This window comes from Hyaena hyaena, unplaced genomic scaffold (assembly GCF_003009895.1).
Source record: "Hyaena hyaena isolate Hyena2069 unplaced genomic scaffold, ASM300989v1 scaffold_648, whole genome shotgun sequence".
Classification (NCBI taxonomy): Eukaryota; Metazoa; Chordata; class Mammalia; order Carnivora; family Hyaenidae; genus Hyaena; species Hyaena hyaena.
The window spans coordinates 459,110-483,608 of record NW_024081279.1 but is presented as its reverse complement, the minus strand read 5'-3'; the positions used below and the strand labels follow the sequence as shown (position 1 = coordinate 483,608).

Sequence of the window (24,499 nt, the reverse complement as noted above, 5' to 3'; positions counted from 1 at the left end):
TGCTCACTCTCTTTCTCTCAAAATAAAGAAAAACTTTTTTAATAAAAGGAAAAATAGGTGAAATCTGAGGAGGACAGGAAAATGTTTCTCTGACTTCTATATGAGTAAAAAATGGACTTTATAAAACAAGATGTATCTAAGGTTAAATTTCTGTCTTGGCAAACACTTTTTTGACTTTTCCAAATGACTTGAACTAAGTTTTGGTTGTTTTTATTTGTAAAGTGAGATTGTATTACGAACCTTTGTGAATTCCTTTGAAGATTAATTTTAAGCAGAAATACCAGCTACTTAACTGTTCCCTGACTTGTAATTTTATGGAGCCCTAAACTCTGGCCTAAGCACTATACAGGCTTTATCTTCACAATAACCCCCAATCTGTGGCTGAGGAAACTGCAACACAAAAATGTTAACTAAGTATGTGACCAGACCACACCAGTAAGCAGTAGCCACAGGATTTTAACCCAGGCGTTCTGACCTCCAGAGCCCAGACTCTTAATCATTCTATTATTTCTTATGTTCTTCTAATCCATATTAGAACTGACATACTTTTCCATAATACTACTACAAATTCGCAGACTGTTAGAATCAATGGATCAGTCACTGCCTTAGTACAACCTGTTTCAGTGTGTGAAAATTTCTCATATAGCATCTTTACAGATTATAATCTAGCTTCTATATAAATGCTTCCAGATATAAGGGATTTTACTGCATTTTAAGGAAATTATTTCTTTGCTAGATAACTCAGAATGTAAGGAATTTCTCAATATTCTGTGATGAAATTTTTGCCCCCACTACTTTTACCCATTTGTCCTAATTCTCTGCCCTATGGGCTAGTAGTAAGTGGACAGTTTCTTTCATAGACAAATATTTAACAATAATCATTTCTCTTTCTCATACTAGGCTAAACACTATCAACTATTTTACAGATAACACATTTCCACACTTTTCTCAATTGAGAGCCTTCTATGAATGCATCCTGGTTCTTTTTTTTAAATGTGCTTACTATAAATTAACTTTGTATGCCAAATTTAATGTGATTTTGATTTCTTTCAAGAATCTTATATTATTTATGTTTTTACAAAATTTTTTTTAAAAAGGAACAAAGGAAGAAAACCTAATTGTTCACAGATCTGAATGCACCTGTTCAGTCATTACTATAATGTGAATTTCATTTATGGACTCAACAGGAGATATACTTCTACTTCATACAGTGACTACGACTAGTTAATGTTTATTGAATATTTACTGTGCGCCATGCCCTTTTCTAAGCTCTGTACATGTAACTTATTGAATCATAATAGTCCTGTGGGCTTGATGCTATTTTACTTTTTAACAATAAAGATAGTGAGGCACAGAGCTGTTAAGTAACTTACCTTCTGTGACATAGTTTGTACTGAATTTCAGTTTCAAAACAAATTCAAACCTGGGTACTCTTAACTGCTCTTATGAGTGTGTGTGTGTGTGTGTGTGTGTGTGTGTGTGTATGTGTGTGTCTTAGTTTAGGTTGCTTCAACAAAATAACATAGATTGTTATAATCTGATAAATCTGATAATAGATTTATCACAGTTCTGGAGGTTGGAAACTCTGAGATCAAAGTGCCAGCAGGGGCAGAGTTCTGGTAATGGCCCTCTGTCTGGTTTGCAGGCAGCATCTTTTCTCTGCATTCTTAGCTAACAGAGAAAGAACATCCTGATGATCTAATCACTTCCTGGAGGGCTCACCACCAATACCATCACACTAGGCCTACCATATGCGTTTTGGGAGCATAAATATTATGTCCATAGCAATATGTTAAGTAGTTCTTTTGTGAGCCTGATCTGAAAAGTTGCCTATACTTTAATATCAGTTTTTTATAAGAGTATGTCACCTATAAAATCAGTTTTTGGAGTAGCCCATTTATAATGCAAGGACTTCAGTTGCAATAGAAACCTTTCTTGAATTTGAATCTCAGTTCAATAATTTTGTGACTTCGCCTGTTTCCTGATGGGTAAAATGTGGATAATATCTACCTCAAGTTATTTTAAGTTTAAGCTTATTATGCATATATATATATGTATGTATTTGTGTGTGTGATTATACTGTTATATATGTAAGTATGTACATATGCAGAGCCTAGCATAGTTGTTTATAAGGTTTTTAAATGACAAAAAGGCAGCTTAGCACAGGAATTATTAAGGTAGACTTTGGTATGGAACTGACTTACTACACATGACTTGGGCCAGTTTCTTAACTACTCTGTACCCTAATTTTGGAGGTTCCCCCCCTGAAACATGGGTGCAGTGCTCATTACAGGGTTATTTATGAGAATGGATGAGTTTATAGAGCACTTACATCAGGACTTACACTTTGTGGCATAGCTTATAAACGATTAAATAGTATTTTATGTAATTACTTAGCATAGCACCAGTATTTTTGCAAGTCAGTTAGCACATTATATTGAAATGTTTTTAAACTAATGATTTTTTAAAGGAATATAAAGCCAAACATAAAACATATTCATTAAAATCAGTTGGCCACACCATCTTTTATTGTAGAGGAGAAAAGGGAACCCTGAAGCACAAAGGTTAAGTAATTTGCAGTTTAGACAGTTTTCCAGTGATTGCCAAGTTACCTATAACTAAACCAGGTCTAGTACTCTAGTCTTCTAGCTTGCTTTTTTATAAGCAAGGGACCTAGGGTAGATAAAACACAAAATAATGAACTTCAACATGAAGGATTTTAGTTATATCATAAAACTATTAGAAGTATTTCAATAATAAAGGATTACTCAAAATAATTAGAAGGTTCTATTGGAAGTTTTTATTTTAAAATGGAAGCACCACATATGCTTTATGAGAAGTCATGGACTTGAATTTTTGGATATCACCCTACCAGCAGTGTGGTATCAGTCAATATCTTTGAAACATTTTTCATTGTGACTAAATATCCTCCTAGTAGAAAGCAAAATGTTAAGTCCTTTATATGTATGCTTAGATAATTACTATAAAGAGTGCTGGCATTATATTTGAAGTATCCTTAGTTCTACTTAGAAAGAATTACTTTAGAGGAATTTGTATAATGTTTAAATGTGCTTTGTTATCTAGTCAGGTAATGAGTAGAGATTTAGTTTAATTGTTAGATATTTTTAAGAGATTAGTCAACTTGATTTTATTTAATTTAAACATAGTAGTATGGGGCAAACTTGGGGCAATGCTCTAATTCAGTTTGAGACTCCATGTATCCCTGGCAGATGGTCCTGTAACTCTACTTGGATATTTTCTTGGCTTGTATTCTTATATTATCTATAAACATATGGAGATTCCACTTAGGTGACTTTAAGCTCATCTCACACCCTATAATTCTTTATTCTTTGAGAATATTAACATTCATTTTTAGCAGCAATTTGTCCTACTAATTTTGACATGCTGTTTAATTTACAGATTGCCCAAGGACTCCAGATACCCCTAGCAGTGACCCTCGTTGTTCCACTAGCAATAATAGATTGATGGCTTTACAAAAACAATTGGATATAGAACTTAAAGTGAAACAAGGTGCAGAGAACATGATACAGATGTATTCAAATGGATCTTCAAAGGTAAGTACTGTAAATTATAAATATAAGGCTATACAGTCAGTCCTCATGATTTGCAGATTCCATATGTGTGAATTCACCTACCTGATAAAATTTGTGACCTCAGCATCAGTACTAGGGGCCCCTTCACAGTCATTTGTGAATATGCACAGAGGGATGAAAACTGTGATCCTCTGATGTGCATGCTCACAACTGAGGTCAAACAAGGTGCTCTGCCTTCTTCTGAAAGCTCTTATACTGTAAACAAGTATCCTTTCCACAGTCTGTATAGGACCACAGTTTTTGCATTTTTGTGCTTACTGTGCTTTTACTGTTTAAACACTGTTTTTTTATTTGAAAGACCATTTTAGCCTCCAGATTTCAAAGTATTGACAATAAAATAGGCTGGAAACAAAGTTTTTAAAATTATATTTTTAAAATTGCTTACTCCTACCAAAACCAGTATGAAAAAATTCAGCTGTATGAGTATAGGGTACATAAGAACTGTCCATTTTTGCAACTTTTCTGTGAATCTGAAATTGTTCTAAGACAAAAAGTTTACTTCTAAAAATTTAGGCTCTAGGGGCGCCCGGGTGGCTTAGTCGGTTGAGCGTCCGACTTTCGCTTGGGTCATGATCTCGTGGTTCGTGGGTTCGAGCCCCGTGTCGGGCTCTGTGCTGACTGCCAGCTCAGAGCCTGGAGCCTGTTTCAGAGTCTGTATCTCCCTCTCTCTCTGACCCTCCCCTGCTCACGCTGTGTCTCTCTCTCTCTCCGCTAGAAATAAATAAAACATTAAAAAAAAAAATAAAAATTTAGGCTCTAATGAGTTTTTTATCACTCTTTACGGGTTTTTAGGAAGGGACAAATGAAAAGACAGGACATTCTAGCAGTACTGATCGGACTAGACCTGTGGGGTTCTTGGGGAATCTGGTTCAGGCATGTAACTCCACACTGAAAATCATTGTTATGGGGAACAATTGTTAGTAATGAGAATGTGTCCTTGTTCTGAGGTATAATGTAGAAGAGAAAATGTTGGGAACCACTGAATCAGATTATTTTAAAGGTTCTTTCCAACCTAAGGTTCTATAATTTTCTAATTTCCAAAAAGTTTTAGAAAGGTGGACTTACTATAAAATCTATGTTGGTATTCTCAACTAATTTATTTTCAAGATCTTGCCTCTTCAAAATAATGTTTCTTTAATATTTTAATAGATATTTCTTAATTGCAGAATTAAAGTTATTAGTTTGTGTTTGGGGAGGTTTTTGTCTTTGTGTTTTAGTTTAAGAATTTAAAATTGAGGAGGAGCAGGGGTGGAATTTTTACTTGGAGCTATTCACCCTATCTATCCACCCAAAGAAATCTGGGAAGATGCTAAAAAGAGAGAATGTGTATATGTTAATAAGTAAAAATTTTTAGCCTACTAATTAAAATTAGATTATATGTCATATTTCAAATAAATTTTTATTTTTTGAGAAATATATTTGTTTCTACTTGGTATATAATACATGATAGCATTTTATTAACATTGAACATTTATGGGGTAGTAGAGTTGTTTTTTTTCTGTGTTACTATTTTTAGTATTGACCTTTAGTTTTAAGCATTTTTCATTTTTATCAATTTGGAATTTTTTTTTGTTTTAAGGCAATAGTGTTCTTGGAGTTGTAAATGCATGGGAGTATTAAAATTAAATTTATCTAGCTACCATCCTCTAGAATAAGATTTTTTTTGGATTTTTTTTTTTAATGTTGGGGTTTTTGTTTTTTGTTTTTTTCTGAGAGAGAGAGAGACAGCATGAGCAGGGGAGGGTCCGAGAGAGAGGGAGATACAGAATCTGAAGCAGGCTTCAGACTCTGAGCCATCTGTCAGCACAGAGCCCGACGCGGGGCTCGAACCCATGAACTGTGAGATCATGACCTGATCCGAAGTCGGATGCTTAACCGACTGAGCCACCCAGGCGCCCCTAGAATAAGATTTTAAATATACAGTTAATGGGTTAGATTCAGAAGTTTATGAACCCTTTGAAGTTAAAAGAAAAGCGATTGTGTGTGTTGATAGATGGATAAATGAGAAGGCCATAGGTTTCACTATTCTTAAAGTGGTCTGTAATTGCCCCATCCCACCCCCAAACTAAACAGGTTTAAGGACATGTCAGAAGTAAAACCAATAGATAGCTTATGATAAGTACAGTTCCAAAATGAACAGAACTATAAGCATCCTGCTAAAACAATAGGTTACTTTCCAATAGCCTCTTATTTTTAATTAGGAGATTTGTTAATTAGAGAAGGGGTCAGGTGGAGGTCCAGAACATATTAACAGCTGCTATAGTCTCTGAGGTAGACCTGCCAGTTATTTCTGTCTAGATTTGGTCTTAGTTGTCTTCCTTTCTCATCTTTAAACCTCTCAAAAGGTCAAAGTGTATCTCTATAAGATTAGGGAAAATTGTAAATTGAAGTTATGTGGAATATTAATTTAATTAATTTATTAAGGACTTAACACCTGGGCTCTGGAGTATGAATGTAATAAAGTTATGCCTTATAACATAATAGGTTTTGACAGATAATATTCAAAAACCCTACAGTCCAAAAAGGAGATGTCACATGTAAATAATTATAGTGGTTTGTTCAAGTTACTTTAGAAACAGTGAGTAAGAATCACTTAACTGCCAGAAGAAATCATTAAAGTCTTAGCATGAGATTTGAAGGATAATTTGGAGTTTAAAAGGGAATTACTTTCTAGGGAAGATGATGGATAAACCCAGAAGATAGAGTAAGGAACTGTTGAATAGCATGGCTTATTCTAAGAAATGGAAGTGCTTTTGTATGGCTGTAGTAGAAACTTTTAACGTATTTCTTTTCCAACATATCTGCGGTAGGTAGAATACACTTCTCACTGTTGTAGTGCTCAGCTCTAGCAGTTATTTTCAGTGGAAGGCCATGCCCTCTTGGGCAAACAAATCTCAGTCTCCAGAAAAGCACATTTATTTTTGGGAAAAATCTTCCAAGTGATTCCAACAAGACTTTTTTTTTCCATTCACCAGTAGAACTTTGAGTGAGGTACAGTGAGAGGTATAGCATAATTGAGAGACAAACTAGATTATAAAGTACTTTGGACAAAATTAAGCAGTTGAGATTCTATCTTATAAGATATATGGAGCTGCTGAAAGACTTCTAGCAGAGTAAATACATGATCAGATTTAAAGTTTGGAAAGTTTACATTCATCTTTCTCAGACTTGAAGAATTAGAGAAGGGTCAAGTATATAGACAGCAAGTTTAAACAGGCGTTTGTAGGGGTCCAGGTTAAACATGCTTCATTCCTCTTATAACAGCTGTAAAAGCAAAGAACACAGAATCAAGCTATTTAGGTAGAATAAATATGTGGTGTCTGGCTATAAGGAAGAAAACAGAGTCAAAGATGATTCTTAGCTTAGTTATGTGGGCACATTGGTGGATGGTGGTGCCCTTCAGACAGGTAATTCACAGTGGGGAGCAAATTTAGGGACAGGGATAATGAATTCTTTTTGGTGGTAAAAATCATGTAGTCCAATGATCTTCAGTCCAATCATCTAGTTATTGGATTCTGTATGACTAAATTACTACACATTATGTTAGTACACATTATAGCCTGAGTTGTCCTTTTGAAAACCAAGTCAGGTATTTTCACACTCTTGGTTCAAAACCTTCCATTGGCTTTCTAGAATGCTTAGAACAAAATCCAGAGTCCTATTGTGGCTCTGTGAGTTCATACATGATTTACCCTAGCTACCTTCTGATCCTCTCCTCTAAAACACTTTTATTCTCTCTCATTACAAGCTGTATCGGTTTCTTTGCTCTCTTGAACATACCAAGCACACTCTTACCTCAGAGGCTTTGCATTTACTGTGTCTCTACCTAGATATCTCTTCTCTCAAGTGCTTTCATCTCTCATACTCCATTACAGTCTCTTCTGGATGCTAACACTTCACCAAGCTCTTTACTACTATCCTATGTAAAATAGTAGTCCCTTTGGGGCACCTGAGTGGCTCATTCGGTTAAGGTCAGACTCTTGATTTTGGCTCAGTTCGTGATCTCACAGTTATGAGATCAAGTTCCACATCGAGACTCTGCACTGTGTGGAGTCTGCTTGATTCTGTCTCTCCTCCTTCTATCCCCCACCCCTTTCTCCCTCTCTGTCTCTCAAAAAAAAAAAAAAAAAAGGCTCCCATGTCTTCTTATCTCTTTTACTACATTACTACCGCCTGAAATTATATTTTACACAATTTCTTTATCATCTTTATCAACTTTAGAATGTAAATATAATAGCTCTAACTCTGTTGGTTTTCAGAATAATCTGCGGGCTTGATAATACATGTTGAAGAGCTGTTTTCCATTGACATATTCATATGACAAGCCAAGCTATTTATTAAAATATGGAATTCTTTTTAACCCTTTTAAATGTATCCATGTCTTTTCAGGACTTTTTCTCATTTGAAATACCTGACCATGTATCCAGGCCTCACTCCCCTAAGTGTTCCAGTCTTGATATATTCCAATCTCATCTGTATTAACAGCCCATAAAACCTTTCTGGATTCCCTAAGCAAAAATAGATCCCATCTTCCTTTGAATTTACTTTGACTGCTTTAAACATTCTGATATATATAATAATTATCTGTATCTGTTCAGTCAAACTATAGGTTTTATAGGGTAGCATCCTGATTAATCTTTGTATTTTCACTAGAGGTAACATTTAATACATGCAAAATAAACCATAAATATGTGATGGAAAAATAAAGATGATTGTTTTATTTATTTCTGAAATCTGTATGATGTAATGTATTTATTAATATGTCACACTATGACTTGCAAAACAATGGTTTTTATAAAACAAAAAACATAATTTGAAAATATTATAAATTTTTAAATTTATAATTAAAATATATTATACATTTGATAACTATCAGGCATTATAGAGTGCTAATTACCAATATGAATCATACAAAAATTGCTCTTTTTAGTTCAAAATTAGTCAGATATTGGCATTTTTACAAGATTCAACCCAACAAACATAAAATCTTTCCAAAGCCTTAACATAAAAGCCAGTATTCCTCTAATTCCTAAACCAATTCATATCCTTTGGACCTACCTTGATTTGTCCTTGAATGTATATTAGGTGCTTAGTAAAAAATCCATTGAATACCTAGAAGCATAAAACTGACATTAAAAATTTATTGAATGCTGGAAAGCATAAGACTGACATGTAGTAACTATAAATCACTTGTGACAGGTAATATCCAGTGTCAGTTTTGGAAGTCTTCATCATACTTTGACATCTGTGCAGATCTTCCAGAAGCCTGGGAATATTCGATTACTTTTTTTAAAAATTTTTTTTAATGTTTTTTCTTTCTTTTTTTTTTTAATGTTTTTATTTATTTCTGAGAGAGAGAGACAGCATGAGCAGGGGAGGGTCAGAGAGAGAGGGAGACACAGAATCTGAAACAGGCTCCAGGCTCTGAGCTGGCTGTCAGCACAGAGCCTGATGTGGGGCCCGAACCTATGAACTGAGCCGAAGTCAGACGCTTAACCGACTGAGCCACCTAGATGCCCCAATTCGATTACTTTTAAAATGAACTAAAAATGCTCTTCTTTACATGTTAAATTAAAGTAGTTAAGAAAGTATTGCCAAAGAAGTAAATGCTGTCTTCTCACATAGTGATAAAATAATAAAAGGAGTAGCTTAATTGAAAAGCATAGCATTAGTTTGCTTAATAGTTAATACAGTTATATTAGGTCTTCAGTGAAATAAGATAATCATTTTTATTGCTCTAAAAAGGAACATATTTAATGTTCATGTGCTAGGCAGTATAATTTTAGTTTTATCTAATACTTACAAAAGCCCCATATTTTGAAGAGTGGTATCCCCATTTATGTAATTTATGCAAGAAACCTAAATCTTGCAGAAGATAGGTTAACAAGCCCAGGTTTAAAAATACAGTAAGATCTGGGCCCCAGTCTATCTGATTGCAAGACATACTTGCCCCATTAAATTAGGAGCTTTGAAATACTAAGGTTTTTTTCTTACTCCCAATAAGTTCTCAAAGAAATAGAAAAGCTGTTTCAGATCTTCAGTTTTTCTGATGTACCTAATAGTGGAAAGGAGGAGGAATTAAAACAAGAAAAAAGTATACTCATTTTAAATTTGAAGGGTGAATAGGTATATTCATAAAAGCATATATAATTAGTCATAGCCAGACACGAAACTCAAGCGTATTTAGTGGTAGAGCATAATTAACAAATACAGTGTGTGTGTGTGTGTGTGTGTGTGTGTGTGTGTGTGTGTACACAGGTGCTTCATGGTGTAAAATGATATTTAAGGGACTTAGTAGATTATTTGACTCAACTCCTTGGTATGAAATCTAAATATTTAATAAAGAATGAAATCTGACTAGAAGATCTTTCTTAAATTGACCTTAGGAGCAGGAAAGAAATGGAAGAAAAATTATTTTACAATTTTGTAGCTTCAAATGGATCTCACTGAGCTAAAATCAAGGCATTGGCAAGGAGCTTTGCAATTACTTTGGGTCCACCTTGATAATCCAGAAAATAATCTCTACATTTTAAGGTTGGGTGATAAACAGCCTTAATTCCACTTGCTATTTTAGTTCCCCTTTGCTATGTAAGGTAGCATTCACAAGATTCTGGGATTAGGACATGGACATCTTTGGGTGGATCATTATTTAGTGGACCACAATTTCTAAAATGGTCTTTCTTTACTCTCTGTTAGTAACATTCATTGTTAATTGGAATTAAACTGAGGTATGACAGTAACATTATTTCACTTAATTCTGGACCTTTCTTGAAGTTTTAAGAGATAACGGAGGCTTATTCACTGTCATTTCTTCCCTCGCTTTATTGAGAATGTCTTGTTTTTTGACATTCAAGAGTGTCAAGAGACCTTTCTTATTATCTTACCAGTGCTGACAGATGCTGTTTCCTCTTTCCTTTATCGGTTTTAAGGGAACACAAATACCATCTATGATTAGGGTTTTTTTTGTTTTTTTTTTTTGATTTCCCTACTTATGTGAAGCTCCATAAGAATTTAACTGTAATGTTATGGAAGAGGAAGAGATTTCCTAAAATGTTTAGGCTTAGTCACTGAGGCATCTGTCACATGCAGTGCTTCTGAGTATGAGAATAATTGAATATGGTATGAAAAAATTTATATTTTGTGTAAAGCAGAGGGAGAAAACTACAAATGTGAATTTGGAATTCTTTAAAAAAAATTTTTATGTCTTTATTTTATTTTGAGAGACAGAGACAGAGAACGAGCAGGGGAGAGGCAGAGAGAGAGGGAGACACAGAATCTGAAACAGGCTCCAGGCTCTGAGCCTTCAGTGCAGAGCCCAAAGAGGGGCTCAAACCCATGGACTGTGAGATCATGACCTGAGCCAGAGTCGGACGCTCAACTGACTGAGCTACCCAGGCGCCCCTGGAATTCTTTAAAACAATAATAAGGTTCACTTGCTTTCTCACAGATTGTCTTAAATAAATGGAGTTGTTTTTCTCATTTATAGTTGTATCAGTTTGGTAGATACTGGTAGATTTCTTTTTAAAAGAAATGTGTTAAAAAAAAAAAAAAAGATGTGTCTACAAGTATATCTATTATAGCCCTTACAGTGTGCTCTTTTAACTCTGTTTTTCACTTGCTGATAATTGTTTAATCTTATTTAGAAGCTATGAAAGTGTTCTGTTTGTCTTTTCATGTACTTACCTTTTCAAACTTATTTTAATAGGATCGGAAACTCCACGGCACAGCTCAGCAGCTGCTCCAGGACAGCAAGACAAAAATAGAAGTGATACGAATGCAGATTCTTCAGGCAGTCCAGACCAATGAATTGGCTTTTGATAATGGTGATGGAATAGAGATAAATTGTCATGCTTATTATATGGGCATATGGTGCTTAATAAATATCATGTAGGAAAGAAGCAGTGCTTCAGAATTGAGGAGGAGGAGGCATTATGTCTTTTTATCTTTGGGTTTTGATGGCTAAAATGGAAGGCTCTTTATTTCAACATTGTATCTATTAAGTATTACTTCAGTGTTTATTTACTTAACTAATTTTTCTCTTACACTGTAAAAATTCATTTCTTTTTCATGAGTTTTAATCACTATATATGAGAATACTAAATAAATGGTTCAATTGCATTTTTTTTTTCCTTTCCCCTCTAGCAAAACCTGTCATAAGTCCTCTTGAACTTCGGATGGAAGAATTAAGGCATCATTTTAGGATAGAATTTGCAGTAGCAGAAGGTGCAAAGAATGTAATGAAATTACTTGGCTCAGGAAAAGTAACAGACAGAAAAGCACTTTCAGAAGTAATTTTAAATTAATATTTTAACTTAATAAATACATGATTCAAAGAATGTAATTATTTAAATGACAACAATTGTCTTTTCCCTATTCAAGGCCCAAGCAAGATTTAATGAATCAAGTCAGAAGTTGGACCTTTTAAAGTATTCATTAGAGCAAAGATTAAACGAACTCCCCAAGAATCATCCCAAAAGCAGTATTATCATTGAGGAGCTTTCACTTGTTGCATCACCAACACTAAGTCCACGTCAAAGTGTGATATCTACACAGAACCAATATAGTACACTGTCCAAACCAGCAGCACTAACAGGTAGGTTGGTATATCTCCTAATTGTTTTGGGTGTACTTTTTTGGGTGTACATCAGGTCCTGGTTTAAGAAATGAATTAAAAAAATAAAAAATAAAAAAAATTTAAAAAAAGAAATGAATTAAGAGTATGAGCATATTTTTGAAAAGTATGCACAGATTTTTAAAATACTGTGATGAGATACACACAGCATAAAATTTATCATTTTAGCCATTTTAAAATACACAATTCATAAGTATTTACTATATTTATGGTGTTGCATAACTGTCACCATTGTGTAGTTCCAGAACATTTTCATCATCCCAAAAGGAAACTCCGTACCCATTAAGTAGTTACTCCCCATTCCCCACTGGCAGCTACTGTTGGTTTTCTGTCTTTGTACATTTGCCTATTTGAGATTATTTCCTATAAATGGAAGTGTATAATTTTTGGCCTCCTGTGTCTGGCTTCTTTCACTTAGTGTACTGTTCTCAAGGTTTGTCCTTATAGCATTTATCAGTACTTCATTCCTTTTTGTGGTAAATAGTATTCCATTATACTATGTTTGTTTGTCCATTCATTAATTGATGGACTTTTGGGTTGTATCCACCTTACGACTATTGTGAATAGTGTTGTTATGAACATTTGTGTTCAGGTTTTTGTTTGAACACCTGTTTTCATTTATTTTGGGTGTATACCTAGGAATATACGTACCAGGTCATGTGGGAATTTTGTTTTTATTTTTGAGGAATGGCCACCTATTTGCCACAGTGGCATCAACATCATTTTATCATCCTAAGAGCACACATCCTTATTAACACTTGTTATATTCCATTTTTTTTTATTATTGCCATTCTAGTAGGTCCATTATTGAAAGTGGGTTAGTGAAGTCTGTTATTTTTTGTGCCTATTTCTCCTTTTAATTATGTAAATATTTGCTTCATCTATTTTGGGGCTCTGCTGTTAAGTGCACATATGTTTATAATTTTTGTATCTTCTTGATGGATTGACCCTTCTGTTTCATCTGGGGGCGCCTGGGTGGCTCAGTCGGTTGAGCGTCCAACTTTGGCTCAGGTCATGATCTCACGGTTCGTAGGTTTGAGCCCCGCGTTGGGCCCTATGCTGACAGCTAGCTCAGAGCCTGGAGCCTCTTTCGGATTCTGTGTCTTCCTCTCTCTCTGACTCTCCCCTGCTCACACTGTCTCTCTCTCTCTCAGAAATAAATAAAAACATTAAAATTTTTTTTTAAAAGTCAGTTTTGTCTGATATTAGTGTAGTCCCCCCAACTGTCTTTTCCTTATTAACTATTTGCATTGAATATCTTTTTCTGCCCTTTACTTTTTTTCTTTTCAGCTCTTTAAAAATGTGATTTCATTTTCTTCTGGTTTCTGTTTTTCTATTATAAAAAGCTGTAATTTTTACCAATATATCTCTTCATGCAATGTCTTTTATTACCCAGTGGCTTCAAATAACGTAGAATTATGTTCACTTTTTTTTAAAATTCTTTCTCCTCCTATGACTGGGTGCTTTTAATTGACCTATCTTCAAGTTTGCGAATTCTTCTGCCTACTCAAATCTACTATTGAAATTTTCTAGTAAATTTTTAAAATTTCAGTATTGTGATTTCATTTGGTTCTTATTTATATAATTCTACGTCTTCATTAATATTCTCTATTTGCTAAAACCCCATTTTCCTTTCATTCTGTTTTGGTTTTGGGTTTGGTTTGTAGGTCCTTGACAATATGTATGATAGTTGTGGTAAAGCCCTTGTCTAATAAATCCAGTGTCTTGGCTTCATCAGTTTCTATTAACTTCTGCCTTTCTTGTCAATTAGCCATACTCTTTATTTTCTAGCTTGCATCGTAATTTTTTATTGAAAACTCTATATTGTGAATATTATAATGTGTAACTCTGGAAGACACTCCCTTTCTCTAGAATTTCTTGTTTGTGTGGGATGTAGTTATTAGGGGCTTTTATAAATGATTTTGTAAAGACTGCATTTGTTGTCATGTATGGTCACTGAAGTCTTTATTAAATTAGGGGTCAGCTAGTGTTTTAACAGCCATTTCTTTTCATGTATGCAAGCAAGAAGAAAAAAATTGTCCTGTCTTTGTAGCTGGGCTCTGTGTTTGTGTTGGGGGCATACCCCCAATAGTCAGTCACCCAGGCATTTTACAACTTTGACTTTGCTTGCAAGAAACTTAAAGATCAGCCAGATGTGAGAGTTTAGGGCATTCTCAGACCTTTTCTGAGGATGACTCCTTTTTCTCCCTAGGCTTCTAGTTTCCCAGTGGAAATATTGCAAAGCCCTTATTCCCCAAAACATCTCACTCCCCATGTTCTCCTCCAGGACTCTTTGGAATATCTTATTGTTTGTCCCAATTGATATCTTTTGCCCCAGGTTGCAATGACTGGTTCATTTGCCTTTATGCCCTCCACTTACCTATTTCTCTGCCCTGAGAGATTTCCTAGGAAGCCAAAAAAAATAATTTTTTTAAGGCACACCTTTGTGTTAGTCCATCAGAGAGCCCTCAGTCCATTCAAAGCAGACAACCACACTTCCTTAAGAATGAGGTCTTTTCCAACTGCTATCTTGAAAACCATCAACAAATCATGTGGGTGAGGGGAGGATGAAGCAAGGGAAAGTTAAAATGCTACAGAGGTCTCCTATTTGAGTACTTACTGCTGTTTTGTTAAGTAAGCACTTGCTTGGTGCAGTAAACCTTTGACTGTGTTCCAGGTTTCTCACACACTTGATCCTAACAGTCTTTGCTAATTTTTGTTTGTTTTGTTTGTTTCCTGTGTTTCTGTGGAGAAATTGCTTTTGGACTTTGTTACCCCACTGCTTTCTCTGACCATCAGCTACAAAGGTTTTTATGGTCCATGTGATTATGGCATATTTTTGTTATATTGACTTCTCACCCCTAGAAATCCTTAAATTATCTTATCAATGTGAATGTCAACAAGGACTTTATCTTAATAATGTCATTGAGTATTTTGAAGATGTGAAAGTGTTTTTCAAAATGCATAGCATGGTATCACATTTTCATAGCTTTGGGTATTATTAGTCAGTTTTATGTTAGACTTCTATATTAAAACTTGAAGGACAAATTTATAGTTAAACTTTGCTGTTGTCACTATTAGGATCAGTCTAAACCTGCAGTTACCAAATTGAGTTTCTAAACCTGAGGTATCCTGGGATGCTAGAATGAATTAACAGAGTGCCACAGGGTATTTTAACTTTTTAGAGGGAAACACTCAAAGTGTTACTTCACTTCTTTCAGTCACCATTCAAACTACTAGCTCAAAGTGGTTGTAGTTTTAGTGGGAGATGGAGCTCGCAGTGAAGTCAGATGTTGATAAAACAGGGTTTTCCTGCATTGCAGTGATATAGTAAATACCATGTGAAAATCAACACAGAGTAGAAAAGAAGATGGCGGTTTCCAATCTAATTCTAGAGTTTGAGAAGTTGTACAGTGCTCAATCACTGTAAACATCCCATTTGGAAGTAACTATGGTTATAATAATCTTCATAATCTATGAAGTAAGATTACTTTTTCTTTCAAGTTATGTGTATTGTTTTTATAGTTATTAATTTATTAAATATCCAATGAAACAGAACTGTTAGGTATATCTTTCGGTCTAAGAGCACAGTGAAAAAAGAAAATTGATAGACTAGGGTACCATGAAACAAGAAAGCTTGGGAACCTTTGGTCAGAATCCTCCATTTTATTTTAAATGTTTTAATTATTTCTTAAAGTGTTTATCATTCCAGTCACATCTTCTGTAACTCCTTTTATGAATCTTCTATCACAGTTAAACTGGTTTGTGCACAATCCCTGTTTAATATCTGCCTTATTATCCAACTTGTTACTGTATTTTTAATTTTTTTTAATTTAAAAAAATTTTTTTAAATGTTTTTATTTATTTCTGAGGGGGGCGGCCAGTGTGAGCAGGGGAGGGTCAGAGAGGGAGACACAGAATCCGAGGCAGGCTCCAGGCTCTGAGCTGGCTGTCAGCACAGAGCCTGATGCGGGGCTCGAACCCATGAACCATGAGATCATCACCTGAGCCGAAGTCGGACGCTTAACTGACTAAGCCACCCAGGTGCCCCCTTACTGTATTTTTTAAAATCAAAACTGGAATATAGACCTGTGAAGAACAAAGACCTTGTTGTCTACCTACATGTAATTCTGGCCCCTACCACGGGATATTTATAGTTTCGGGAGATATTTGGTAAAGATTATTTGATAATCAGGAAGGAACTGCACTTAAGTTTTGCCATTGTATGGCTCAGTGCTGAATGAATTAATAATATTTGACAATTTTTAAATGATTCATTGATTAAAATATGTGTGTCAAATATTTGAAAATCAACAATATTTCTAGAAAAGTAATAAAGCCATATTTTAGAAAACATCTGATACAGCTGGAATTTTTTTTTTCCTTTTCTACTCTTGCTGGCTTCTCTCCCCAACTCTAACCTCTTCCATTCTCTCTTTTCCTGTTGTTCATTGCCTTACTGAACTTTATCCAGAGTGATGTAAATCGCCACCATAAAGGGAAGTATATTATAATTCCTAATATATTTTGTTGTTTTTTTAAAAACTTTTTAATGTTTATTTTTGAGAAAGATAGAGTGCAAGCAAGAGAGGGGCAGAGAGGGAGACACAGAAACCAAAGCAGGCTCCAGGCTCTGAGCTGTCAGCACAGAGCCTGATGCAGGACTCAAATTCACGACCCACGAAATCATGACCTGAGCCGAAGTGCAATGTTAAACAACTGAGCCACCCAGGCGTCCCCATACGTTTTGGTTTTTAAAAAAATGACTTTAAATTCCTACTGAGTTTTTTCATGAATTAATTAATTCATTGTTGAACCTTAAACTAAATACAGAGTAACTGAAGAGAAATACTCTTGGTCTTAATAAAGGATTAGACACAATGAAGAATTAGTATCCATTCATGGATAAGTAGTAGGAGCATTTACCCTCCTGAGTTTTTCACTACATGCTATTTGTGGTTTGTCTCATTTATGTTCTGTTTTCTTTTGTGGTTGTCTGAATAAAAATTGAAATTTGCAAATTTGATGCTGCTTTGATCTAAAGTGTAATTGAATTTTTGGTTCACATTTTGAGACATTTACTTGTTTTTATGAAAGAAGATTCCCTCATTACTCAGTTGTACCAAGATAAAAGACTGAATTAGTAAAATGGATATAAAATAGTTTTTCCAGAACAATTTTTAAAAAAAGCATTTACTTGTTCTAATGGAATTCATAGCTACTGCTTATGAATATAGACATTTACTTCTTGGATTGCTTGTTTTAAAAATTTCATATTGTGGGTTATAAAAGTAAAATATTAATTTTAAACTATTTCTAATATGGTTACATGCAATTGCAACTGTGTCACCTCATAAAGGAACGAAACTTCTAGATGCTTATTAGTTCTTAAATCCCTATAGATTTCTTTTTCCTAAATGAAAGCAGGTGCTAAACATTGTCATCTCCTAATATATTGAAATTACTAAAATATTTAATAAGCTACCAGGGTTTGAAGTAGTGACCAGATGTTTTCAGTTTCCCCAGGATGACTTTTACAGCTAAGCATTTACAATGGAAATGAGCTAAGTTTACCAGTTTAACAACAAAAAAGGAAATAAAACACACCGACACAACAAGTTGTTTCTTTTGAAGTAAAATTAAAATGGTATCTATTATCTTTAATCTGTTTTAACACTTTTTTTAGAGAATATTTCCATGGCCTAAACAAACAAAAATTGAAGCTTTCCATCTAACTTTAGTAACTTTATTGAGACAATTTATATACCATAGAATTCACTCACTTTAAGAATATAGTTTTAGGACTTAAAAATAATTTTTTAATGTTTACTTTTTTAAAATTTTTTAATGTTTTATTTATTTCTGAGAAAGAGAGAGCGAGAGAGAGATAAAGCGTGAGCAGGGGAGGGTCAGAGAGAGAGGGAGATACAGAGTGTGAAGCAGGTTCCAGGCTCTGAGCTAGCTGCCAGCACAGAGCCCAACATGGGGCTCGAACCCACTAACCGTGAGATAATGACCTGAGCCAAAGTCGGATGCTTAACCGACTGAGCCACCCAGGCGCCCCTAATATTTATTTTTAAGAGAGAGACAGAGACAGGACACAAGTAGGTGAGGGGCAGAGAGAGAGGAGAGGAGTCACAGAACCCGAAGCAGGCTCCAGGAACTGAGCTGTCACCGCAGAGCCCGATGCAGAGCTTGAACTCACAGATTGTGAGATCATGATCTGAGTCGAAATTGGATACTTAACCGACTGAATCACTCAGGCACCCCTAGTTTTAGGATTTTTAGGAAATATATATAGTCGTGCCACTATCATCAGCATCCAGTTTTATTTGAAGTGTATAACTTGAAGATTTTTGTCATAAATTTTGTTGTGAAACCATCACAACAAAGATAATTAATATATCTGTCATCCCAAAAGTATCCTTGTGTGCTTCTGTTTAATCCCTCTTTCCTGCTCTTCTCATGCTCTCCCTACCCACATCTGACTCCAGGCAATCACTGACATATTTCTGTCACTTGCTATTAGTTTACATTTATATATAGAATTTTACATAAGTGGACTCGTACAGTATATATACTGTTTTCTTTTAGGAAGAGGGATTTCTGGCCTCTAACCACTCTGAATAATAACTCATCTATGTTATGCCTATCAATAGTTCCATTCTATTATTAGTAGTATTCAGTTGTATGGATATTCGATAATTTGTTTATCTTTTCACCTATAATTGATATTTGAGTTGTTTCTACTTTGTATTTTTTCCAAATATAGCTACTAATAACATCCTTGTGCAGTTTAGTGTAAATGTAGATTTCATTTGGGTAAATACCTAGGAATGATAGGACTGGATCATGGTAGTCTACTGAAAATGGATTCTTTACCCATTTTAAAATTCAAAAAGTCTTCATTTTTGAAAGATATTTTCAGTGGATCTAGAATTCTCAGTTTACAGTTTGCTTGTTCATTTCCTTAATACATTAAAATTGTTGCTTATTTGTCTTGCTTTCATTTTTTCTAATAAGAAATCCGCTGTGATCCTAATCTTTATATGTAACATATCTTTTTTCCCCTGGCTGTTTTTAATATTTTCTCTGTATTACTTGTTTTGAGAAATTTGATTATGGTGTGCTTTCATGTGATTTACTTATTTTTCTTTTGCTGGGTGTTCTTGAAATTTTTGGATACTTCCTGGGTTTATAGTTTTCATCAATATGGAAAATTTTCAGCCATTACTTTTTCAAATATATTTCTGTCACCGTGGTCTCTGCTCTTCATCAGGGATTTAATTGCACACATATTGGGCCGCCTGAAGTTAAATTGACAGTTTATATATGCACTGTTTTTTTTTTTATTTTATACCATGTCTACTGCTTTAGCTTCAAGTTCACTAGCCTTTTCTTTTGCAGTGTATAATCTGCCACTAATCCCATCCCAGTGTATTTTTCCTAAAATCTCAAACATGGTAGTTTTATATCTAGAATTTTGTTTGGGGTCTTTTTGATATCTTCCATGTCTCTATTCAACTTTTTGAACAGATAGACTATAATTTTGATAACTGAATGTGTTCATGTTAGTTTTGGATTGATTTTTATTTGATTTCTTTTTTTCTTATTGTGGTTCTTATTTTTCTGTTTATCTGCTTTCCTGGCATAACAGGCAGAATTCCAGGAATGACCCTTGGAACCTCTGTCCTGTGAATACAATGAGACATCATTCCTGTGATAATATAATGTTCTATGGCAAAGGGGATTTTGCCTATGTGATTAAGGTTATTAATCAGTTGGCTTTGAGTTAATATAAAGGGCAGTTATCTGGGTCAGCCTATTGAGCCCTAATGAGCCCTCTCAAAGCAGAGAATTTTCTCTGGCCAGTGGTACAAGGGGAAGAATGGTCTGAATCATGAAAAAGATTGTATGTGCCATTGCTGGCTTGAACATAGAGGGGGGCAGCCTGTAAAGAGGAATTCATGTGGTCATTTAGAACTTGAAAAGAACCTCTGGCCATCAGCTAGCAAGGAAATGGGGGGCCCCCGTCCTATTTCTGCTAGATACTGCAGGCTGCCAACAACTTGAATGAGCTTGGAAACAGATTCTTCTTCAGATCTTCCAGATACGAGCCCGGCCTGGCAGACACAAGGATTTCAGCCTTGTGAGATCTCTAGCAGAGAGTGCAGATAACTCATCCAGACTCTGACCTACAGAACTGAGACAGTAAATGGATTTGTTCTAAGCCACTAAATTTGTGGTAATTGGTAATCCAGCAATAGAAAACAAATATGCCTTGCAGTCTAATTAGATTGCCAGACATTGTGAGTTTTAGCTTTTTGGATGTTGGATACTTTTATATTCCTGTAAATATTCTTGAGCTTTGCTCTGGGTCACAGTTAAATTACCTGGAAACAGTGTGATCTATTGGGTATTGCTTTTAAGATTTGTTATACAGAACAGAACATCATTTAATGTAAGAGTAATTATCCTCTACTACTGGGGCAAGACTGAATAGTTAATTAGGGGAATCCCCCCTCCCCTTCCGCACATCTTAGTTCTGTCTCTTGACAGCTGTTTTCTTCCTTTTACTCTGCCTGTGAATTCTAGACACCTTGGTCAGTTCTGTGTCAGTACTCTCCGTTCTGTTTCCTTCACGCAGGTAGTCCACTTGGCTGCACCTGACTTCCCCCTCCCTGCACTATGTCCTAAGTATTTTCCAGGCAGGAAACTCAAGCAGTCTTAGGATTCATCTCATTTATTTGCCATCTCTTGTTGTTCAGTGTTCTGTAACACTTTTTTCACATATTTTGTTTGATTTTTTTTTTTTAAGAGTTGAGTATAAATTCAGGCCTTTTTACTTTTAAGTTAAGCTTTAATTATTTAAGTTCAGTGGGACCAAGAAATATCCCTAAATGTTATATAATGGAGTACTTAAATAACTCATAAAGTGTTATTCTTTGTGCATTATCTAAAATTTTAATATTATAGCACCATTTTTAACTTCCAGTATACTCTGTCTAGCCCAAATGATGACAAAGCCACATCTTTAGATAGCCTTACAGTTACTCATTTTCATTTGAACACCTCCAGTATTTATTTGCCTAAGGAAATCAGAATTATTTTATGCTTATATAATTATAGTCAATTATTCGACTTACTACACCATTAGAATGGAAAGTTAATATTCTTTTACATCTCAAATAGAACAGGAAACCCATTATTTATACGACAAAAAAACCCTGTAGAGTCTTTCTATATTGACTACATAACTACTAAACACAGCTAGCTGCTTTTCACTTAGTCAGATTTGTTTCTAATTTCTGTATGTTTATTTTGATATTTGGCTTTATGTTTCCCCTTCTAATGGTCTAGCCACATAATTTTGTAATTCTTCCATGTAGTTTTATAAATGAGTATTCAGACATACAAGAAGTTTATGTAACTTGTTTTATGCCCTACAGACAGCTTTTGGGAGGTACTGTTCTTCCTATAAAATTTCTTACACGGTTTTATTAAGAATTTTCAGTAGGTTTCTCTAATTAAAACAAGAAAGATGATTAGCGACCTCACAGATCCTCAGAGACAGGAGATTTTTGTTATTTTAGCAGATGTCTCCCCCTCCTTTCTGAATAGATAACAAAGACATAGTTCTATATATTAAAAGCTGATGTTCTTATATGATATTTGTTTATGCTGATAGGTACTTTGGAAGTTCGTCTTATGGGCTGTCAAGATATTCTAGAGAATGTCCCTGGACGATCAAAAGCAACATCGGTTGCACTACCTGGTTGGAGTCCAAGTGAAACTCGATCATCTTTCATGAGCAGAACAAGTAAAAGTAAAAGTGGAAGTAGTCGAAATCTCCTAAAAACTGACGACTTGTCCAGTTCAGTAACCAATTTTTTTTAAAAATCATATAACAAATTAAAGTGCCTATACAAAGAATTTAGCAATGGAGATAGCAATGGAAAAAACCAAAGTTGAATGAAAAACTTTATGTTATGATTTTTGTAATTTAACTTTAAAATGTCAAAAGCTATACTGACAGGAAACAAAGGCAACCAAATTTATTGAAATTATATTAGAAAACTAAATGATGCATAGCATTCTTTTGGAAGAATGAAATACTAAGGATCACTCTGTGCCAGACTGAAAGTGTTTGAGGCTGTGAGTCTTGTCACATGTTGATCTTTTAATGATATAGTGACACTTCTAAATTTTGGTAACTAACCACAGGACTAAACATGTTTACTAGGCTGGTAGCTCACTTAGCGAACAAATAGGGGAATAGGTAGAAGTGGTAAGAGTAATATGCAACAGGTTTATGAAGCACTTTGCAGATGTTCTAAAATGTAATTATAAACTATGATCTAAAGGTATAACTGGGGGGAAGTCCTGTGACAGTTGAACCTACTACAGAGTACAGAGGTGCATATGTCAGTACTTTACTATATATAGAGAGGGATTTTAGGAGAAGTATGAAAATAAAAATTGTTTAAGATAACAAACTCTATAAATAGAAGTGTAGAGGGAGAAAACTGGGTGATTGCTATTGATATACAAACAAAATAGATAGCATTTAATCTTTGTGTTTTTGTCAAATACAAAGGATTGTTTGGGAGCATCTGGTAGAAGTATGTGTACATATAAAAGTAGCCATTTAAGATTCAAAAGCTTCAGAATTAAGAAAAATCTTATTTTCAAAGGATCATAAGACTTTTGTTCCTATTAAACAGTGATATTCTATTTTAAAGTTTTAAAATATTTAAGCAAGTTTATAAATTATAATTACAGATGATGTCTGTGCAGTTTTGAAGCTAGATAATACTGTGGTTGGTCAGACGAGCTGGAAACCCATTTCTAATCAGTCATGGGACCAGAAGTTTACACTGGAACTGGACAGGGTAAGATGAAAAGCATTTTACTTGAATTTTCATTATATTTATAATTCATTTTGAATGTAAATTTTTTGTCTTAGAAGACTTTAAAATGTTTTGGTTTTTTTAATATTTATTTATTTATTTTAGAGAGAGGGTGTGAGCAAGTGGGGAGGGGCAGAGAGACAGGGAGACAGAAAAGCCCAAGCAGGCTCCGCAGCTGTCAGCACAGATCCTAATGCGGGGCTCAGATTCATGAACTATGAGATCATGACCTGAGCCAAAAATCAAGAGTCAGACGCTTAACCAACTAGGCCACCCAGGCACCCCTGAAAAGTTTTGTTTTTAACACAATAAAAGAAGAATCTAGGGTTTTTTGTTTTTTGGGTTTTTTTGATGTTTCTCATCTGGTGAGTTGTTCATATAAAAGCCTGTGTTAAGACAGAGGTGAACGTCGGAGTGCTGCAGTAGCTTTCGCTTGTGCAATGATTTGAAAATGTCCATTTTGTATTGACGTAAAAACCAAGTGAGAGCTAATATTGAAATACACTTATTTTAGTGATGCACTCTAAAAAAGGTGATTCTTCAGATTCACTATTTGTAGGTTATACTACCAAAGCTAGATTTGAAATGAGCTAATGTCCTCAGTTACCCAGGCTTCCATGTGTCTCAGTGGCTTTCATGAATGACATGAATGGCCGGAATGTGATATGTAGCTCTAGAATCCAGAAGTAAACCTGGTCCACAGTAGATACAAATCCATGGTGTTAACGTTATTACTCAGATTCTAATCTATCCACTGGGGTGTGTGAAGAAAATAATGCAGCTTAATCCTAATTTTATCTAAAAAATAAGAAAGATATCAAACTTTTATCAGTATTCAGACTGATGATACCAATGTCATTTTTTAATTACATATATTAGTGAAAGCAGATTTACAGTGCTTAATGATGATGTGAGGTGGTAGTTACTACTCTAGCCTCTACTTAAAAAATTTTTTTCCAATCTATGTTTTCTTTCCTTATAGCCAGCATCCTAATCACACCTTTATCTTTGCTTTTCTTGGTTCAAAAAATGTTGTATATACTTAAACGTTATGTATACCAGTTTTCTTAGCGTTAATACTACCTACCTCACTGAGATGTGTGAAAATTAAGTCCATGTAAAAATCATTGAAAGTGGTAAAAACTTGATTAATGTTCTTACAAAACATTAAGTAAAAAAAAAAAAAAGTAATTTACTAACTAATCTCCGTGTGTGTAAATACCAGACTGATTTTCAAAGAATACTACCTTCATCTTGGCATTCATTCTCTCACTTAGGATCATTCATTTATTCATTAAAATTATTATGAAAGTATTCATTTACTTAATCAACAAATATAATTC

The 24,499-nt window shown here is 34.6% G+C and overlaps 1 protein-coding gene across 2 annotated transcripts in view; it reads left to right on the top strand.

Annotated features, from left to right (window-relative positions):
- Positions 1 to 24,499, top strand: part of PKN2 (protein kinase N2) — a 135,894-nt gene that overhangs the window by 67,159 nt on the left and 44,236 nt on the right. For both annotated transcript variants that reach the window (XM_039216633.1, XM_039216634.1), the window contains exons 3-8: positions 3,421 to 3,575; positions 11,320 to 11,437; positions 11,757 to 11,902; positions 11,994 to 12,207; positions 21,935 to 22,120; positions 23,029 to 23,138. In XM_039216633.1, the coding sequence (XP_039072564.1) occupies positions 3,421 to 3,575; positions 11,320 to 11,437; positions 11,757 to 11,902; positions 11,994 to 12,207; positions 21,935 to 22,120; positions 23,029 to 23,138 (929 nt within the window). The remainder of the gene's footprint in view (positions 1 to 3,420; positions 3,576 to 11,319; positions 11,438 to 11,756; positions 11,903 to 11,993; positions 12,208 to 21,934; positions 22,121 to 23,028; positions 23,139 to 24,499) is intronic.